Source organism: Symsagittifera roscoffensis, chromosome 5, assembly GCF_963678635.1.
Source record: "Symsagittifera roscoffensis chromosome 5, txSymRosc1.1, whole genome shotgun sequence".
Classification (NCBI taxonomy): domain Eukaryota; kingdom Metazoa; phylum Xenacoelomorpha; order Acoela; family Convolutidae; genus Symsagittifera; species Symsagittifera roscoffensis.
The window spans coordinates 55,001,574-55,023,376 of record NC_087066.1 but is presented as its reverse complement, the minus strand read 5'-3'; the positions used below and the strand labels follow the sequence as shown (position 1 = coordinate 55,023,376).

The following is a 21,803-nucleotide window of genomic DNA, read 5'->3' as shown; positions in this document are numbered from 1 at the left end:
GGGATTTTAACTGCCATGTAGTGAAATTATTTAAGTGTGAAATGCCATGGTCTTAAACGACATTGTGTCGAAGCATAAGGAAAAAAATAGGGTGCACATTCCGTCACTTTCTTCAATCGGATCAAAAACAATTGTTTATACACACTAAGTTTCCTCCTCTGCTGGCGCCCCTTGCTTCAATCTGTGACCTCTACCTTTCTTCACTGACCTCGGGGAGCAGCACCGCCCTGTCTCCGCCGATAGTCGGTTGCTACCCCTTGAATGGACCGGACATATCAACCAAAGAAAAGATCCAGCTTCTGGAGGGTGCTAATGAGCCACCACATCCCGCCATTAAATGGCCATTTAAAAAAAACTAAGCAAATTATGTGAAGTTTCTTGCAGGAAACAATTCCTGATATATATTGAAAAAATGTACTCATAAATACCCTCGCTAACCGCAAGGGTATTTGAACAGAAAATGTTATTTCGTTGTATATAGCTGAGCTTCCCTTGTATAAATAAGATCTACAAGTGAAATGCTTTGGTTATTTTACAGATGATGAGCTTCCTCCTCTGCTGGCGTCACTTGCTTCAATCTGTGACCTCGACCTTTCTTCACTGACCTCGGGGAGCAGCACCGCCCTGTCTCCGCCGATAGTCGGTTGCTACCGCTTGAATTGACCGGACATGTCAACCAAAGAAAAGATCCAGCTTCTGGAGGGTGCTAATGAGCCACCACATCCCGCCATTAAATGGCCATTTAAAAAAAACTAAGCAAATTATGTGAAGTTTCTTGCAGGAAACAATTCCTGGTATATATTGAAAAAATGTACTCATAAATACTCTCGCTAACCGCAAGGGTATTTGAACAGAAAATGTTATTTCGTTGTGTATAGCTGAGCTTCCCTTGTATAAATGAGATCTACAAGTGAAATGCTTTGGTTATTTTCCACCCTCAATCATTTATCATAGAACTTCTCTCATAGAGCTTACCTCAATAAACTAGTGCTTTAAGCAGCCCCAGATGTTCTGCGTGGACCTTCTGGTTACTTACCATAATTGTTTTTCCAACCATTTGAAAAATGTGGAGGAACTTTGTATTCGGGTGTGATTTAGTTTTTCTTTGTTTTCCAAGCAAAAAGAGGTATTTTAATTAGTCATCGGGTCGAGTGATATATCATATTAAAAACCTTTCAGTCGTGATTCAAAAATTTTTTCTAGCATCGAAACAACCGGTTTAAAAATTTTGATTTTTCGTCTAATTTCAAGCAATTACGGCGAGCGAGCATGCTTATTTAAGCTTAATTAGGACCGTCTACAAAAGCTTAGCTATTCTTTAGTTTGGCTTTACTCGAGTACAATTAGTGTTTGGAGTTTTATTGACGCCCTTTTGAGAATCAAAAAATTTCATTCTGCAAAAAAAACTAAAATTTTCTTTGAATTTTTAAAACATTTTTTTAAAAGATGTTTTTGTTTTTCCAGTCATTTTTCATCAAAAACTGTTGTCCAGTTTGCCTTTTTCACTATTAAAGTTTTTTGATCATTCTTTTTATCACACCACGCAGAAAAACGACACTATTTTGAAAGAAAAAATTTGTGTTTTTCTTAAGACTACGGTCGGAAGATTATGTGCTACTTGCACAGTAACCGGCTATCCTTGTTTCAAATTATTAATAGCTAGAATACAGAGCTGCGTGATTCTGTTTTGATAAATCTTATCGAATATAATCGCAGGTACAAACAGTATTTAAACATACTCGTTCAAAAACAAGTACATAAAATGATCGCCAGATTCAACGAGTTAAATTCAACGCCAATTTCAACGAACTTTATTCAGCATTGAAGCTAAGTGAACAAACCAACTCTTTCATTCTTTCATACTATCAAATTAACAGATCAACAAACTCAAGACGTGTTTTTGAAAAACAAACAAACATTCTAGTGAAATCGACTACAAATTTGTGGCATCATTAAGTAATGCCGAGAAAACGAGTGTGCGTGATCGGAGCCGGACCTTCTGGATTGACAACTCTACACGCACTGCAGAAACTTGATACAGAAACAGATTACGAAGTGGTGTGTTTTGAGAGATACGACAAAATCGGAGGCATTTGGAATTTCCAGTAGGGCGAAACATTGAATGTCCATTTTTTTGGGTTATTTGATCAGTAATAAATTTAGTATCCACTTCCTGAGCTAAGGATTAGTGTCAAAGCAGCAATTTCTTCAATTTTTTTTCTGCAAGTGTTTCCAGATGATTCTATCGGGCCAACGTAAATTAATTCAAAACCATCCATTTACTCAATTATTTCAATTTTTGCATTTCAATTAATTAATTTTGGTTAGAAAAAAAGTATGTAAAACAGTGTACATATAAGCACTTGAACCTCTCTCAAATCTTAAATCTTAGCACATAAAACATCAAATATAACTAATCACATACTCGACTTGTTCCGAAATGAGAAGTTGAAGTTGTTCCGAAATCTGAATTATTTCAGGGGAAAAGAAGGCGTGGAAGAAGATGGCTTAGAGGTTCACTCCGGCATGTATCATAACCTCATCACAAATGGCCCAAAGGAATCAGTGGAACTACCCGATCACCTGTTCCCGCTGGACGACCCAGAACTTACTGGATACCCTTGCTTTCCAGACCGACCATACATGTACAAGTACCTCGAGAGCTACGCTGAGAAATTCGGACTCATGAAGTTTGTAAAATTTAAAACTTGGGTCGAGGACGTCAAATTTGAGGACGAAACGGAACATTTCATAGTTAGGGTGAAAGACTTGGACACCTCTGAAAGCCGAATCGAGGAACCTTTTGACTTCGTTATTGTAGCAACTGGTCATTTCAACTACCCAAACTACGTTTCATACCCGGGTCAAGAGACATTCAAGGGACAGGTGTTGCACTCGAAGCACTTTATAGACGGGGAACGCTATAAAGGTGAGCCAATTTTCTCTTTCCTCAGTACTTCCGTCAACCTTACCACCAAAAATTCCTGTTTAGCACTGATTTGCAACAACCATTTTGACTGGCCATAGCTCAACATTTTCTTAAGGCGTCTTTTGAGCCAACCAGTACAAATTTTCAGAGGGGACTAGATGCTAAAATAAAAAACCTCGCATTTCGGCACTTTTCGAAGCTGTCTTGCTGGCAGAATATTGCGTGCTTAAAAGGGCTTTTTAGTGATTCGGGAGATCTTGAAAACCAACTTGAACAAACTTGAAAATCAACTTGAACAGTCATTTTAAACAGACTATTTATCTGCTTTTCCATCAATATTTGCACCACATTTCCCAGAAAACAAACTTAAAAAATCACAGGGAAAAGAATTCTGGTAGTGGGTGCATCTTATTCGGCGGAGGATATCGCCTTCCAGACGCTCAGAGCAGGGGCTGCTCACGTGACCATCTCCTACAGGACTAAACCCATGCAGGCCACGTGGCCAGAGGGAATCGACCAGAGGCAGCTGCTGGAGAGAATCGAAGGCAACACAGTCAGGTATGAATCGGTCTGATTATTTCGCTTCAGCAAGGTATATTTTGAACTGTTGATATTAAACAAAAAAGAAAGCAGAGAACAACGCACATTTGCGACTGAAAGAGCAAATAATAGAAATATATTTCAGTATAAAATCAATCAATGTGTTGCATTTATGAAAAAGTTTAGACACAGAGGCGAAGCTGAGCTTTGCACCACTTGCAATACAACTACATCCATCAAAATGAATGAAGATAGCTGTGAACAAACATGCCCAAACACTATTATGCAAAATCAGTATCGGAACAAAGTTAACCAAGACAAAACAATTTGAGCAGAAACTCTTCAAGCCGAAATGCAGGGCGGATTTAGGGGGGGGGGGGGGGGCTGGGCTGACGTCCCCCCTCAGGAATTCGACCCCCTGACGACCCTTTGATACTTTTTCAGAAATCCATTTTTGGCCGACCGACCCTACAATTTTTCTAAAGGCGCCAATATATACTAACTTTAAGGGGGAGCGCGCGCCAAAAAAAAGCGATTTTTTGTCAAAATTTTTCAAAAACTGCCCAAAATAGGTGCAAAACAGTGCTTTGGGAGAGCTCGAAAAATCAATTTGGTCGACCGTAAAAAAGGTCGTCAAAATTTTGGAAAATTTTTTGAAAATCCGCCCTCCCCCTCGAGAAAATCCTAGATCCGCCCCTGCCGAAATGTTTTAAATTTCAAATTTATTAAAAATTTTTTGCCCTCTTTCGCCGCATAACGCACATACAGACACAAAAACTTTTTTTGCGCATCAAACTATACCTCTATTCAAAAATTTTTCCGGAGATCTTAATAACCGAGACAGAGTCTCTGCTTTTACATTAACAAATTTTAAAGCTGTTTTGAAACAATCACAGAAATGAAGTAACAAAGCCTCTCCAAAATTATTTGCACCCACACTCCAAAAATTGACCCGTCAGAACAATCTCTCTCTTGAACCACTCGCTATAAGCTCTCCCAACTTGGGTCTGGTTACTGAGTTATGACCGATGTGGTTAACTCATAGAGTAATTTCGGATAGGGTACACCGTCTGCTCGTCACGCTATCTTATTTTCGGCCGGATAGATTCGTGCAACTTCTTAGTCTAATACCGATCCTAGTCTTACTCTTATACTTTCTAGTCTCAGGGTGTTTAACTAGTCTCTGCTAGGCTCAATAGATCTAGGGTATACTGGTTTGTTGCGGCGGCTGAAGTTCTCTTGGAGAGGCAACTAATTTCTAAGTTAAATTCAAATCTCTCTGGTGCTGAAATTACAAGTAATTTCAGCACTTACAAATAAGTGGGTTGTTAGTTAGATGGATCATGATTGGTTAATATTAAATACTTTACAGTGGTAAAATATCTAATTTATTCAATCATAAAAAGTAGTTTGGATCACGTTCCACCCATCCGGGTTTTACAGAGTTTTTTAGAATTATCTTTCTGCAATTCAAAGGATGGATGATGAACGTTGGTATTGGGCGAACATCGTATTCTTGTCCGGTTCCTCATGTTAGAGAAGTTCCAGGACGCTGGAGTTTGGGGCATTAATCGTTGTGTCTTCTTGTGACAACGACTGTGTTTCCCAACGAAATCAATCTGATTTCAAAATGGTTTGCTATGACGGGTTTTTCTGTATTATGTAGAGAACTTGTTTTGTGTTCAACCTCGTCTGGGAATGGCGTGGAAATTGTGCGTGGAGGGGATGCCTTGTAACTCGGATCTGTACGTATACTTGCACATCGAGGTGGTCATTGGTCTAGTTCAATGAAGTCCTTTTCTGCGAAGTCAAGTCGTACTCTAAATCCTTTGAGTTAAGATTGTGGACGGCATATCGGTTGTGGTTAGCCATTCTTGTTCGAGTGTAATGGGGTCATTTTGTCTTTGGATGTTCGTCTTTGTTGTTGTGTGCTGATCTATATACTGCAAGGTATAATTTACATTGTATAAAATTTTTATTAGTTCAGTTTTTTAATTATGATTTTAGTTAGTTGTTTTCACAAAAGCATTTTGTTTTAGTTTGGTTATTTTGAAGAGTTACTCACCCTTGAGTACCTCTTATTAAAAATAGAAGTGTGGTCACAAAGCGTGGATGTAGCACGGTGGGTTCGGCCGGCTATAGAGCATGCTCAGGACGTCCTCTCTGGTGGGTTAGGCCAGGAGTGGGAGTATGATTTCGTGCGGTTTCTTTGAGAGGTCCTGTTATGTGATAACGTTTTATGTTGGGTTTATGTTGGTCTTTCTTATGTTCCTTTGGTTGTGTCCTTTTTTCAAAAATCAAATTGTTTTTGTTATGGGTTTGTCTTTCGACTTTTTTGTGTTTTATTATTTCTTTCTTAGACTTTATAATAGTCTTCAAAAAAATAAATTATCCAGTTTTAAACTGGGTTAATTCGGTTTGGGTACCGTTGGTTTTCTTTTCTTAGTCATGCTGTTATTTTATGATTTGTGGTGCTTAGTAAGCTGCGTTGGTTAGTTTGTTTTAGTATATAATTCCTTTCCAACCGGGTTAAAGGAAAGTTTGGAACTTGTTATCGTGTGTTAGAGTTGTTGAGTGTGAAAACTTGAAACTGAAATTCATTATTTAAACAATTCTTCGTGGGCGAGCTGTGCGAGTTTGGATAGAATTCTTGTGCGAGTGAATGAAAATATCAAAGGTTAGTACTGCATTTTTATTTTATTAATTTATTACATAGAATTTCAATTTTACTGCTAGTTTTTGGGGGAAGTTATAAATTTTCATCATATTTAGATTTACTGCTTTATGGGGGAATAATTTATAAATTAATTTACTACATTTTGTATCAATTTTATCAGATTATTTTGTGAAAATATTAATGAAGTTTAGAATAATTTTAACAAGTTTTTATTTTTTATTTTTCTTTTCTGTTTTTTGTAGATGATCGTGGTATGAGGACTAAAGATCTAAAAGAAACATGAGTAAAGAAGGCTTAGTATTAATTTAAATTTATTAGTAAAGTATATTTGAAATTATACTTACCTGTTAATCGTCTGGGAAAAAACCGTGGGGGAAGATGTCGTGTATGATGTCGGAATTTGTTAAAAACTTTGCTAGTATGCGAATGATGTTTTTAGTTTGAAGCAGTGGCCAAAGCAATTGAAGTGCTTTAATAGTTTTTAGTTCCTCGGTGCCAACTGCAAACTCATAAAGTGTGTTTTGAATGAGATTATATATTTTGTGATTGTATTTAGTATTATGAATAAATTCTAATATAGGGATTTCTATAGGTTGGATAAATTCATGTGGGATAAGGAAGGGTCTGGATTCTTCAGCATTAAAGGTCTTCGTGATGGGACAAAATATATACATCTGTGTTATTGGGTCATAATTGCGGAGGATGCCGTGGAGGTTAGTATCTTTGATGCAATAGGTGAAATTTAGAAAAAATGGTGAGGTGTACTTCGAGTTAAGAAACTGAAAACGATGGTGTGGTTGTCTTGATGGAGTATGTAGATCAAAATGATTTTGTATGAAGCGATAGTATGTATATGTGTGAGTTTGTTTAGTGCGTAACATGATGTCATATGAACAGTGCAAATCGCGTTCATGTGGTGCAAGGAAGTGAAAGGCTAGTGAAAATAATTGAAATTTTTCTTTAAAACTTTCGTAAGCTTGCATATCAGTTAGTGCTTCAGAAATGATGTGATCACATTTTCTATCAAAAATATTGAGTGTGAATACATATGATGTTGTGATGAAGAATTTTTCTGTTAGTTGTGGGTTAGCGAAGCGGTCGTCATCTAAAAATTGATCTTGATTAGTTCGGATGATATTATGGTCGTAATATTCTAGTGTAAATTCCTTAGCTCGGGGTGCAGTGAATGTTTTTAGTGATTTTTTATATCCTATATAAGTAAATTGTCTAGGTGTTAGTGTTGCGGTGAGTCTATATAGCATATCTTTATGCTTTTCTATATCGCTATGAGTATTAGATAGTGGGAGGCAAAGGGGATTAGTAAAATGATAATATGTTGTCCAATGAAGTGTAGGCATTAAAACATGTTCATCTACAAAACTACGTGTGTCGTTAGTGTCATTAGGTGTGTTTAAAGTATCTTGTGGAAATGAAGGTAAGGTGATTGCTAGAAAATCTTTCGTGTTGGTGTGGTGTGGATGATTAATATATTCACTGGCTGTTCCTGGTTTGGTCGGGAATGGATGGTTTGGGAATTTTCTTTTAAAAGTGCGATAAGCTCGGTTAGTGCTATTTGATGATTCGGTGGATGTTGATGATTGTGCTAATGATGCAGTATAGGCTGAGGAGGGTGTAGGAGTAGGTGGGTTTGAGGATTCTATTGTGGATGAAATTTGATTGATTGTGCGGGTGTTAGGGTGTATTAGCTGTTGTTGTAGGGTGATAAAGTTATCAAGTTCTAGGGAAATTTGGGGAGTATCGGGAGAATTAGATGATCGGTCGGAATGAAATGGAGAATAGGTTGGGGTTACTTTGGAAGCATAAGAGGGAGTAGAAATGGGCGGGAGTGGATTATTTGTTGGGATTGGTTGAAAAGGGGGCTTTGAAAAAACTGAGGAGTTGGTTTGAAAATTATTGGATGGAGATGGTTCGGAGTCTGCAAATTCGTCAGGGGTTTCTATATTGGGGTTATTGAGTTGTGAAATGGAGTATAAAACTGAAATATCTGAATTAGTATCCGAATTCATGCTTGATGTTATATTACTAGTTGGAAAATCGGGTGGCGGGAAAGCAAAAAGTGGGATTATTGTGATTGGAGTGTTGAGGTTGGTTGGATGGGAGTTTGAGCGGTGTAGGGATCCAAGTTGTCGGCTCATCGTGGGCTAAAAAAATTATTATTTCGAGACTGAAAAGCGGTGGTATGGGGTTGTTCTATAATTTGTTCATATGTATTTTCATCTTGTGAATGATGTGTCATTATGTGTTGTATGGGACTTTGCGATATGTTTGGTCTAAAATTTGGGTTATGTGTTATTGCTAGGTTTCGGAAATTTCGTGGGACTAAGGATAATGGATGGTTATGTGGTAGGGGTGGCAGCTGTGGTGCTGTAGGCGTTACTTCTATGTTATTATGTTCTTCGTTGTACGTGTTCTGTGTTGTTGCTATTTTTGTATTATATTCTTTGATTTGTGCGTCTAGAAGAATTTTGTTAATTGATGATGAAAAAATTCCAAAAAATCCTGCAAATAGTATGCGTGCTACACTTGCTTGTCTATTTACTTGTGTGTGTATAGCACAAGTGTTGTAGATTCCTTTTAAAAGTGAAAAAAGAAATCCTATAAAGTTAAACATTGCGTATAGGATAGTTAATTTTTCTAAGATGTAATAGGGCCATCCTAGAAAATCGAGAATTTCATTTTTTAGTGTAACAAAGCTAAAAATATTTATGGGTGAAATATCTTGTGGTCTGTATTTTTCACCGTTTAGATATATATAGTCTTTAATGTCTTTAAAATATCCGCTATAATCTTGTGTATAGATATCTGCAAATCCTGCTGTTTCGGCAAGTTTGCGTAAGTTTTGGTCAATTGATTGTCTTTGTATAGTGTCCATTTGTGTTAATAATTCCTGGAATTGTTGTGTTCTAATGTGATGTTGGATATCAGATTTTGAATATATTCCAATTGATTGTAAATCAATATTTGGGTTACGAGCAATAGCTCTGATGCTTCCGGGTGAAATTTTTTTGAGTGATTGCATTAATGTGGGGTATGGGGTAAGAAGATAATATTTATCTTCATCAGGGTTCAATTGTACTACATTGTGGCTATTCTCTGATCCACATGGGACTGCGGTATCCCAAAAATATGTTCGTCTTGAAAGTGTGTCAACAAAATGTACTTTATTTTTATAAAAGATAGGGATTCTTTTATAGCATCTTTTATCTTCAAAAACATAGTGGTGATACTTTTTTGGCACAAGTATAAAACCATAAGATGTTTCCTTCGTAGTCTAGAAAATTTGATCTATTTCCTGATAGTAAATATCCTGCGTAGGGTATTTTTAATACTGCTAGTGCAAGTGATTGCAGTATTTGTGTCCTTTCTAATTCGCATAGTTGGTGAAGTGTTTCTAATTCGGAGAGTGACATCTCTTGCAAAATTCGACTAATCGTGTAGTCTAACTTCATATCTAAGTGGATATCATAGTGGATATTAACAAAATAAGAATTATTCATTAGTGATAGTTCTTGTAAACGTGTGCTTCTAGTGTCACGTGGCTTTAGATGTCCACCAGGTTGACCATTACTTTTTTGAAAGTTAACTGGTATATATGATGTTCCTTCGTGTAGAGGATGACTTGTGGCATTGGGGTCAATTTTTATTTTTCCAGTGGTCATGTCGAAACCTTTTTCGTATTCAACTAATATTTCAGAATATTGTGTTTTGTGAAGTGGGTTTCTGTATTTGCATGCGAGTTCTGTTTCTTGATATATTTGAAAACGTGTTAATTTATTTTCTATATTATGGATATTTCGAAAATCAGTGCTTTGTTTTCGTGATGGATTGACTTGTTCATATGGAATTGATTGTATAAAATATTTTTCGTGAAATTTTATCATTCGAGCGTGTATTTTTGCTACTTGAAATGTTGTACATGTATCTTCGGGAAACCAAACAATTGTTGCTTGTGTCCGTGTTGTAGGATAACAATAACCTTGATCGTTTTTACAAGGTAGTCTAATTCCTTGATAGATCATTATGTTGTCAGATAAATCTCGTGTGAGTTGTATTTTTTCGAGTTGTATTTTCCAATCGAAAAACATTATTTCTTGATATCCTTTATTTTTTGTGTCTGCTTTGCAGTTTGATGGATTATTTATACCAATGTGTGGTATCCAGTGCTTATCGTGTATGTCATAAGTTAATCTTCCGTGTGCGCCGTTGTATGGGTATTTTTCATCTAATTTAATGTGTCCTTGATATCTTTCAAGTTCTGCTTGATGTACAGAATCGGCAAAGACTTGAAAATATACTAGTTTTCTGTCGGTGTTTTTATTTCTTGTGATGTTTAGTCTGAGTAGCTCGTTTTTACAATCATCAGGATTTAGATGTAGAAGTCGTTCTATATTACTTTGGTAGAATGATTCATGGTCAAGTCGGTTTTTATTTCCGTTTGAAACTTGTGAACAATGTACTTTCTTTTCGGAGAATGTTGCTGTAAATTTATATCCTATGACTGTTGTTGCTCGGGCTTTTGAATATAGTGTCGCTATTACATTTGTAGTTTCTATAGCTTGTGGTTCCGTTTCGCATTGTGATACTTGATTTATTGCATATTTGTGTAGTGTTTTTTGTTCATTTTCTTCACAATCATAATCTGTTACTAATAAATCTTGGGGTCCTGTGCGGGGAGAAGGATTTATGTTCTGATCGGAGATGATTAGAAAAAGGAGTTGAAGGAGTATCAATATTTTTAAAATATACATGTATATGATAAACCTGAGTACGGGTTATAAAATGTTATGTAACCAATTGTCTTTTTGGTATATCTGTAGTATTTATATATTACTTCAGTTGTTATGAATGGTGGTGGTAGTGATTGAGCTGTTATATTTGGTGGGTTTAATGGGTAAGGTTGCTGAGCAATGTTGTTTAGTTTAACCGTGATTTCAAATTTTATTTGTAGACTATTGGTGGAGTATTTGGATGTTATGGTCACGAATGTCTTCGTGGATGTCTTGTCTATACTGTAATCTATGAAGTGCCCAGTTGTGGAGTCGGTTACTTTCTGGGTGCTGTCCAAATAATGGTGGGGGTGCTGTGAATGTGTTAAACTCATACATCATCCAAAGGCGATCCCTTCACCTACTTAACCTAACTGTTCCCTTGCGCCCACAGCAAGTATTACTTTTTTATTAGCCTGAATTTCAAATACATTTATAGAAAACTGGATCAAAAATAATTTTTTATTCCGCTGGGATTTCCGAAAAATAAAGTCCACTTTTGAAAGTAGAAGCCATTCGGATTTTCGTGACCTTTTCACCGCTTCTGTTCGCTATTGAAATAACAGCATATAAAAGAAACTCGGCATCAAAAGTTAAGTCGCAACATAATACGCTCTCACAAAGTAACTCGCGCGATTGAAATTTTGTCTGATCAAGGCTTTTGAGTCTCGCTAGCACAGGTCTTGATTCGCTAAGGTCACGCCACAGCCTGGAAAGTCGCCATTTAAATGCATTACCCTCGCGTGAGGTAGATGGCGCCACCGAAATGTTCGGATTAGGGCCGAAGTTTTTCAGTCGCACAAAAACCAACTGTTGTATGCCAGAGAAAAACTATCATTTGAGGAAAATATTTCATGGTTTTTAGTTTCATCGACGGATCTAAAGATGACTATGACGTCATTGTTTACTGCACCGGCTACCTGCATCTCTTTCCTTTTATGGAAGAACGGCTCCGTCTGGAAACTCACAACAGAATGGCTCCTCCTCTGTACAAACAAATTGTGCTTCCGCAGAACCCGAAAGTATTCTACATTGGCATGCAAGACCAGTACTACACGTTTACTATGTTCTGGTTACAAGGCCATTTTGTTGCAAGTATGATAAAAGGTTAGTTTGGGGAGCGGTGGTGATGTGGTTACGTATCCGCCTCTCAATCATACGGTCGGATTTTGGAGGCCCACCCTGATCTGTGCTCGTTGCTTGAGGATGAGTCAAAATTTCCCATCCCAGAAAAATAGCCAAAAAAATTGCAAGTATTTTTTAAGCAGGGCACAACAGCGGTTCTCCGTGAAGAGCTGAACAGCTCGTATAATAATAATAATTTCGTTTACGAATTAAGCACATTACAAAAATTCTATATTATAAATGTACAACTTCTGTAGCGCGGATTCGAATGTTGAACGTAAGGCTACAAGCCTGTATGTTGCTGGTCCTTTTCCTTGTCGATAAATCCTCTCAACTCATGTTGACTAGTTTCCTGGTTTCAACGGCTAATGTGATCTTCTTTTACACTAGATCTGTCTAACTTGAAAGTTTAAAACAAAGAGGCTTTTCAAAGATGGAAAAAAAACTAGCGATCAAAATAACGCTCGCAAGATTTTCAAAGAAATATATCTGAAACGATCGATTCATGTACACGCGACTGCTATTCTCAAGTACAGTGCTATTATTGCTTTTGCAATCGGTATCCCATATTTTTGGATCTATTATTCAGTTTTGTTCTGGGATTGAACTTGCGTGTTCTATTGAAAAGAAAACCACCACCTCAAGACAAAACCATTTTCTCTATTCAATCCACAGGCGGCTGAATGTCGATATAGTTTGACATTGACCAAGTAAATTAACCCACCTACTAGCAATACAAAAGTCCTATTTCTCTATAAACGTCTGCAGGTCAGGTGGAATTTTGAGAAAACGTGTCAAAAGAGCAGTTTATGAGCCATTTTCGGACGATGTAGATCAAAAATTCAGCTGTAGTGACGTTCCACTCACGTAAATATGTTCTATCTTTTGCTTTAAAAATCCTTCCACAAAAATCCTCGTTATTGAACAAAACCTTTCCTATAAAATTAAGCAACCAAGCCGAAAAAAATGCAGTATGATAAATTATCAAAAAGATCTGCAAGTAAAAACAAAGATAGCTCAGTAAATTGGGGGAAAAAATTTAAATGATGAACATAGCCAATCGAAGATTGAAAAAGATCAATGAACGCAAGTAAACATAAAAAACACTTAACTTTCTTGAAAAAATTTTGAATTTCAAAGAAAAAAATAGATGCCCTTTAAGCTCTTCGAATTTCTAGAACAATTTATGGTTGGCGCTTTTTATAAAACATGAATCCAAGTTGAGAAAACTGGATCATGGATTCATAGGTAAAGTTTTTATACCGCTGGAAATCTAAAAAATAAATTCCACTTTCGAAACTAGAATTCGTTCACATTTTTTGAGCCATTTCTACGTTCGTAATTGAAGAGTGTCATTTACATCAATTTCAGCAGATGAACTTCAATTAAACTCAAAAATTGCATCAATAATTTTAAACTTTTTCCTGAAAAAAAAACAACCAAAAAAAATCAGCAAGACCTATATAAGAGTCTTCACTACGTTCATTACTCTTAAACATGAAAGGTATTGAAAAGCCTAAATGCAATTAAAGTTCGCCCTAAAAATGTTTTCTGGATTCTTTTGAACTTCCGAGTTCCAACAACGGAAAAAAAATACCATCAGATAAAAAACTCAAAAGAGCAGTCTGAGAACATCACTTGGGCTGAATTGGCGCTATGTTTGGTTTAGGCGACATCTCAGTACCTTCCAAAGAAGAAATGCTCTCCGAAATAACTCAGAGCCAGAAACAGGAGGCGGAGCTGAAAAACTGTTATGACGACATTCGCTTCCAGACTACATACGTGAACGAACTGGCCAAACTGACGGGACAAGTGAGCGTGGACTCCGCTGAGTTATTTTACGTATGGGAAGAAGATAGACATGTAGATACATCAACGTACAAAGAGAAGACTCATTTCCAGTCTCTTTTCAGATGAAAACTCACTTCACTTCGAATAAAACAGTCAAATTATAAACAAACCGAAAACAAGCGAAGTGTTTACGCTGTCGAACGTTACGTATATTGTGTGGTAATTTGCATAAATTTCTCACCTGTATTTGGTTAATTTTCTCACCTGTATTAGTATTAACAAACTAATTTTGAGAAATGAGCGCGCGCCGAAAAAACGCGGTTTTAAAAAATTGCAAAAAACGCCTATTTTTTCAAAATTTTGCCTGTGGCGCAGAAAATTTGGCCAAAACAGGTCTTTTTACTGGAAAATCAATATGGTCGACCTAAAAAAAAACGTCGACCAAAATTTTGAAAATCCAATTCAGGGGAGCTTCTCAATACCCGTTATCTCCTTTGAACTCACAATCTCAGGTTTGGGAGCTGAGTTTTTGAGAAAAGTTAAAAAATCCAAAAATTGGTAAACAAAATCATAAATTTCACAATTGCGAGGGCCATAAATTATTGCGTAAAAAAGTTTGGACGTAGCCGCTTATGCAGAGAAGCTTTCCAAATCGGGCTCATTCGTTGAGACAAAAACATCAGATTTGCTAGGTTAGTTTTTGAAAGAACCAAAAAAATGGGTCAAATATTCTCCCATAAACTTTTTCGAAGGCTGTAGACAAAGTCGAACAGTCAAAAGAGACCAGGTAGTATGCAGGCACACAAGGGTGTATGCGATCATTCTATGGATAACCTTTTCGAGGACGGTAATTTTTTGTGTAAAAAAGTTTGTGAGAGGCCGCTAATTCAGGGGAGCTTCTCAATACCCGTTATCTCCTTTGAACTCACAATCTCAGGTTTGGGAGCTGAGTTTTTGAGAAAAGTTAAAAAATCCAAAAATTGGTAAACAAAATCAAAAATTTCACAATTGCGAGGGCCATAAATTATTGCGTAAAAAAGTTTGGACGTAGCCGCTTATGCAGAGAAGCTTTCCAAATCGGGCTTATTCGTTGAGACAAAAACATCAGATTTGCTAGGTTAGTTTTTGAAAGAACCAAAAAAATGGGTCAAATATTCTCCCATAAACTTTTTCGAAGGCTATAGACAAAGTCGAACAGTCAAAAGAGACCAGGTAGTATGCAGGCACACAAGGGTGTAGGCGATCATTCTATGGATAACCTTTTCGAGGACGGTAATTTTTTGTGTAAAAAAGTTTGTGAGAGGCCGCTAATTCAGGGGAGCTTCTCAATACCCGTTATCTCCTTTGAACTCACAATCTCAGGTTTGGGAGCTGAGTTTTTGAGAAAAGTTAAAAAATCCAAAAATTGGTCAACAAAATCAAAAATTTCACAATTGCGAGGGCCATAAATTATTGCGTAAAAAAGTTTGGACGTAGCCGCTTATGCAGAGAAGCTTTCCAAATCGGGCTCATTCCAGTCTCTTTTCAGATGAAAACTCACTTCACTTCGAATAAAACAGTCAAATTATAAACAAACCGAAAACAAGCGAAGTGTTTACGCTGTCGAACGTTACGTATATTGTGTGGTAATTTGCATAAATTTCTCACCTGTATTTGGTTAATTTTCTCACCTGTATTAGTATTAACAAACTAATTTTGAGAAATGAGCGCGCGCCGAAAAAACGCGGTTTTAAAAAATTGCAAAAAACGCCTATTTTTTCAAAATTTTGCCTGTGGCGCAGAAAATTTGGCCAAAACAGGTCTTTTTACTGGAAAATCAATATGGTCGACCTAAAAAAAAACGTCGACCAAAATTTTGAAAATCCAATTCAGGGGAGCTTCTCAATACCCGTTATCTCCTTTGAACTCACAATCTCAGGTTTGGGAGCTGAGTTTTTGAGAAAAGTTAAAAAATCCAAAAATTGGTAAACAAAATCATAAATTTCACAATTGCGAGGGCCATAAATTATTGCGTAAAAAAGTTTGGACGTAGCCGCTTATGCAGAGAAGCTTTCCAAATCGGGCTCATTCGTTGAGACAAAAACATCAGATTTGCTAGGTTAGTTTTTGAAAGAACCAAAAAAATGGGTCAAATATTCTCCCATAAACTTTTTCGAAGGCTGTAGACAAAGTCGAACAGTCAAAAGAGACCAGGTAGTATGCAGGCACACAAGGGTGTATGCGATCATTCTATGGATAACCTTTTCGAGGACGGTAATTTTTTGTGTAAAAAAGTTTGTGAGAGGCCGCTAATTCAGGGGAGCTTCTCAATACCCGTTATCTCCTTTGAACTCACAATCTCAGGTTTGGGAGCTGAGTTTTTGAGAAAAGTTAAAAAATCCAAAAATTGGTAAACAAAATCAAAAATTTCACAATTGCGAGGGCCATAAATTATTGCGTAAAAAAGTTTGGACGTAGCCGCTTATGCAGAGAAGCTTTCCAAATCGGGCTTATTCGTTGAGACAAAAACATCAGATTTGCTAGGTTAGTTTTTGAAAGAACCAAAAAAATGGGTCAAATATTCTCCCATAAACTTTTTCGAAGGCTATAGACAAAGTCGAACAGTCAAAAGAGACCAGGTAGTATGCAGGCACACAAGGGTGTAGGCGATCATTCTATGGATAACCTTTTCGAGGACGGTAATTTTTTGTGTAAAAAAGTTTGTGAGAGGCCGCTAATTCAGGGGAGCTTCTCAATACCCGTTATCTCCTTTGAACTCACAATCTCAGGTTTGGGAGCTGAGTTTTTGAGAAAAGTTAAAAAATCCAAAAATTGGTCAACAAAATCAAAAATTTCACAATTGCGAGGGCCATAAATTATTGCGTAAAAAAGTTTGGACGTAGCCGCTTATGCAGAGAAGCTTTCCAAATCGGGCTCATTCGTTGAGACAAAAACATCAGATTTGCTAGGTTAGTTTTTGAAAGAACCAAAAAATGGGTCAAATATTCTCCCATAAACTTTTTCGAAGGCTGTAGACAAAGTCGAACAGTCAAAAGAGACCAGGTAGTATGCAGGCACACAAGGGTGTAGGCGATCATTCTATGGATAACCTTTTCGAGGACGGCATATTTTTGTGTAAAAAAGTTTGTGAGAGGCCGCTAATTCAGGGGAGCTTCTCAATACCCGTTATCTCCTTTGAACTCACAATCTCAGGTTTGGGAGCTGAGTTTTTGAGAAAAGTAAAAAACCCAAAAAACGGTAAACAAAATCACAAATTTCACAATTGCGAGGGCCATAAATTATTGCGTAAAAAAGTTTGGACGTAGCCGCTTATGCAGAGAAGCTTTCCAAATCGGGCTCATTCGTTGATACAAAAACATCAGATTTGCTAGGTTAGTTTTTGAAAGAACCAAAAAAATGGGTCAAATATTCTCCCATAAACTTTTTCGAAGGCTATAGACAAAGTCGAACAGTCAAAAGAGACCAGGTAGTATGCAGGCACACAAGGGTGTAGGCGATCATTCTATGGATAACCTTTTCGAGGACGGTAATTTTTTGTGTAAAAAAGTTTGTGAGAGGCCGCTAATTCAGGGGAGCTTCTCAATACCCGTTATCTCCTTTGAACTCACAATCTCAGGTTTGGGAGCTGAGTTTTTGAGAAAAGTTAAAAAATCCAAAAATTGGTAAACAAAATCAAAAATTTCACAATTGCGAGGGCCATAAATTATTGCGTAAAAAAGTTTGGACGTAGCCGCTTATGCAGAGAAGCTTTCCAAATCGGGCTCATTCGTTGAGACAAAAACATCAGATTTGCTAGGTTACTTTTTGAAAGAACCAAAAAATGGGTCAAATATTCTCCCATAAACTTTTTCGAAGGCTGTAGACAAAGTCGAACAGTCAAAAGAGACCAGGTAGTATGCAGGCACACAAGGGTGTAGGCGATCATTCTATGGATAACCTTTTCGAGGACGGCATATTCTTGTGTAAAAAATTTTTTGTGAGAGGCCGCTAATTCAGGGGAGCTTCTCAATACCCGTTATCTCCTTTGAACTCACAATCTCAGGTTTGGGAGCTGAGTTTTTGAGAAAAGTAAAAAAATCCAAAAAACGGTAAACAAAATCAAAAATTTCACAATTGCGAGGGCCATAAATTATTGCGTAAAAAAGTTTGGACGTAGCCGCTTATGCAGAGAAGCTTTCCAAATCGGGCTCATTCGTTGAGACAAAAACATCAGATTTGCTAGGTTAGTTTTTGAAAGAACCAAAAAATGGGTCAAATATTCTCCCATAAACTTTTTCGAAGGCTATAGACAAAGTCGAACAGTCAAAAGAGACCAGGTAGTATGCAGGCACACAAGGGTGTAGGCGATCATTCTATGGATAACCTTTCCGAGGACGGCAAATTTTTGTGTAAAAAAGTTTGTGAGAGGCCGCTAATTCAGGGGAGCTTCTCAATACCCGTTATCTCCTTTGAACTCACAATCTCAGGTTTGGGAGCTGAGTTTTTGAGAAAAGTAAATAAATCCAAAAAACGGTAAACAAAATCAAAAATTTCACAATTGCGAGGGCCATAAATTATTGCGTAAAAAAGTTTGGACGTAGCCGCTTATGCAGAGAAGCTTTCCAAATCGGGCTCATTCGTTGAGACAAAAACATCAGATTTGCTAGGTTAGTTTTTGAAAGAACCAAAAAAAATGGGTCAAATATTCTCCCATAAACTTTTTCGAAGGCTGTAGACAAAGTCGAACAGTCAAAAGAGACCAGGTAGTATGCAGGCACACAAGGGTGTAGGCGATCATTCTATGGATAACCTTTTCGAGGACGGCAATTTTTTGTGTAAAAAAATTTGTGAGAGGCCGCTAATTCAGGGGAGCTTCTCAATACCCGTTATCTCCTTTGAACTCACAATCTCAGGTTTGGGAGCTGAGTTTTTGAGAAAAGTAAAAAAAATCCAAAAAACGGTAAACAAAATCAAAAATTTCACAATTGCGAGGGCCATAAATTATTGCGTAAAAAAGTTTGGACGTAGCCGCTTATGCAGAGAAGCTTTCCAAATCGGGCTCATTCGTTGAGACAAAAACATCAGATTTGCTAGGTTAGTTTTTGAAAGAACCAAAAAAATGGGTCAAATATTCTCCCATAAACTTTTTCGAAGGCTGTAGACAAAGTCGAACAGTCAAAAGAGACCAGGTAGTATGCAGGCACACAAGGGTGTAGGCGATCATTCTATGGATAACCTTTTTGAAAGTCGCTAAAATGGCTTTCGAGAAAAAAAAATCGAGAAAGGAAACAAGGCCGACAATCACACACCAGTTTAATAAAAAAAAATGAACTTGTTAATTTTATTATGTCCCCCTGAAATTAACCTATAGTAACAGCACCCAACCAGTAGTTAATAGTAACTTAGTACCCACCCAGATAATAGTTACCCATAAGTGACTCAACTGATTTTGTGATACAAGTTATTAACCCGAAAAAAGTCTACATTCCGTTTTGATGACGCTTGCTAATCGCAACCGTAAAAATCAGAGTAGGCAAATGAACAAACTAGAGCTAATTTCAATACGTAAAAATCATTTGAATCAAAAAGTATAAAACCTCAGTTTTGAAGAAAAAACGCTTGATTAACTTACCAGATAAAACAAATTGCATTTTAGAAAAAACTGAAAATCAGCCGATCGAATTTAGGACGAAAACCGCAAATCTGAAAAAAAATTAACATTTTTAAAAATAATTATATTTGAAAAAAAATTATTACTACCCCACATGAACTAAAAAGTAGTTTTATTTGAATTTTCAAAACTAAGAAAACTGTGTACGAGGAAAAAAGTTCTTGTTCCCGATTACAAGTCACTTGCTCTCGCAATTGAAAATGAGAAGTTAATACACGTTGCTGCTGTAACTAGCCATCAAAGTAGTACACCAAAATGCAATATTCAATTACAATAACTCTCCACTATAGTCTGTAAGATGCATGTTTTCTAAGCTCAAACCTCTCGAATCTCGCAAAAAAAACTAGTCATTGAGTGCTCAAGCGATTTGAGTGGCGCCGAAAGTCAAGCATGGTTTCCTCGCATAAAGCAACCTTGAATTTATTCCTCAAGAACTAAAAATAAATGGTTAACTAGAGTATATATTTTAAGCCAATTGCTAAACAATCAAATCAGTTTGGCAGACCAATTTGCAAGCCAAATGGTGAAATCAGATGTTGAAGCAAAGCAATTTTCACTAGATAACACAATTCAGTTTCTATTTTCGTGTTTAGAAATTGAATCTCAAATGCAGTATATCTATCACTAATGATTCGTGAAGCTCATATAAAATTCAAACTTATACTCGGACTTTAAAAAAACATTTAATACTTGTGAATACCTGTTATCCTGACCGATTTTATGTTGTTTAAAAATATTAGTCGACAGAATCCTCATGAGACTAAGGGACACGTTATTTTTCAATGTTGCTGCATTTATAGTCAAAACCACGAAAAAAAGCCCAACGCGGCTTGAAAAACTGCAGTCAGAGACCTCTTTGCCGAAACTCAAGGCGTAAAAAAATTTTGGCTCAAGGCGTTGATAAGGCAATAGAAATCCTTTCCTGAATGACAAAAATTATGCCCTCTATCGTCTATATAAATTATTGTCTATAAAAATAAAAACTTCGTGTGATAACAGAACGGCTAGTAAAAATTTAAACTCATTTCATTGAAACACACTAGATAAGCAAAATTCAAACAACATAACTGCACAAACTTCAAACAACATGACTTCAACACAAATTTCAGCTCAAATTATTTGATTCGGTTTTTCGGATGTTCTCCTTATCTTCTGATGAAGTTTTGACAAGTTCAGCTTTATTTAACAAAACGCAATCTCTTAACTGCGTGTGATTTCCATTAATCATTACACTAGGCGTTAAAGGAGAAAGCAGTTGCTTCGAATGACATGATCTACAAGCAGCGATATATTTGTCGCTGCCTCCTATAACCTCAAGCGTCATTTCTGTTCCGATTCTTTTAGTAAAAGAAGCGTCGCCATAACACAACATGCACACTGAGTTAAGTTTGATGACACTTTCGGCTAGCGGTACCAGGTTAAGAATGTCGTTGAATCCATGTCGCAGGAAGTCCCCGTCTAACGCTGCGACTATAACGGTCTTTCCTGCATTCGCAGACTTCTCACAAAAGCTAACGATGTCGTCGAAAAACTGACCTTCGTCAATTCCTAAACAGATCAAGACTGCTCAATTTAGACCATATTAATCTCACAATCCTTAATTATGCAATGGATAAAAGAATTCTTTGAAGCAGTGTTTTGTATACGTTATACGAAAAATTAAATGAAAAAACTTTTATACAATATAAGATTATACGAGAGTACACAAGCAAAGAAATGACCGATAAAGCTACTGGGAAAAACTGAATGAGTAAAACTTTGAGTCTGCAAAATTTCTTAAGTGACACACGCAGTACCAGTCGATTTGAAAAAAACTACCAACTAACATAACCTCAATTTATAGAGCGCACATATTTTAACTAGTATACGAAAAAGTTCATTGAAAACAAACGACCCTGCCCAGGTTCGAACCCTCTTATTCTGTTGCAGGTCTCCTTCCATACCTCTACACTACATATCCATGATACCTTGATAAGCTATTTGTAATATAATAGTCTGTGTTAATATCCTTAGCATTGGCTGTACTTAATAGCTGGTTATTCATCAAAATAAGCACTTCTAAATGGACACCTTTTGTCGCAGCCATATTAGCGTCGCTACAATATTTGCGACTTAGGTTGGAAAAAAGAGAGTTCATACTATAACACGTGTAAAAACACCTGAAGAATTTTTTTTTGGTGAGATTAGGCCAACCACGTTCTCACATCTGCTCCACGACCTTTTGTAAATTTACTAACACTGGCCATCAATTGCGAGGGCCATAAATTAATGCGTAAAAAAGTTTGGACGTAGCCGCTGATGCAG

General features: G+C 36.8%; 2 protein-coding genes across 2 annotated transcripts; one reads left to right on the top strand and one right to left on the bottom strand.

Annotated features, from left to right (window-relative positions):
* Positions 1–1,748: 1,748 nt before the first annotated feature.
* Positions 1,749–14,174, top strand: LOC134845781 (trimethylamine monooxygenase-like). Its single transcript, XM_063862861.1, has 5 exons — positions 1,749–2,105; positions 2,481–2,929; positions 3,310–3,487; positions 11,799–12,040; positions 13,728–14,174. The coding sequence occupies exons 1-5, from the start codon at positions 1,960–1,962 to the stop codon at positions 13,973–13,975; spliced, it is 1,263 nt and encodes a 420-aa protein (XP_063718931.1). The 5' UTR covers positions 1,749–1,959; the 3' UTR covers positions 13,976–14,174.
* Positions 14,175–20,604: 6,430 nt separating this feature from the next.
* On the bottom strand, positions 20,605–21,585 carry LOC134846797 (thymidine kinase, cytosolic-like). The gene is made up of 2 exons (XM_063864189.1): positions 21,525–21,585; positions 20,605–21,047 (listed from the first exon to the last, which is right to left on the bottom strand). Exons 1-2 carry the CDS (start codon positions 21,583–21,585, stop codon positions 20,605–20,607), a joined length of 504 nt encoding a protein of 167 aa, XP_063720259.1.
* Between the last annotated feature and the right edge of the window lie 218 nt (positions 21,586–21,803).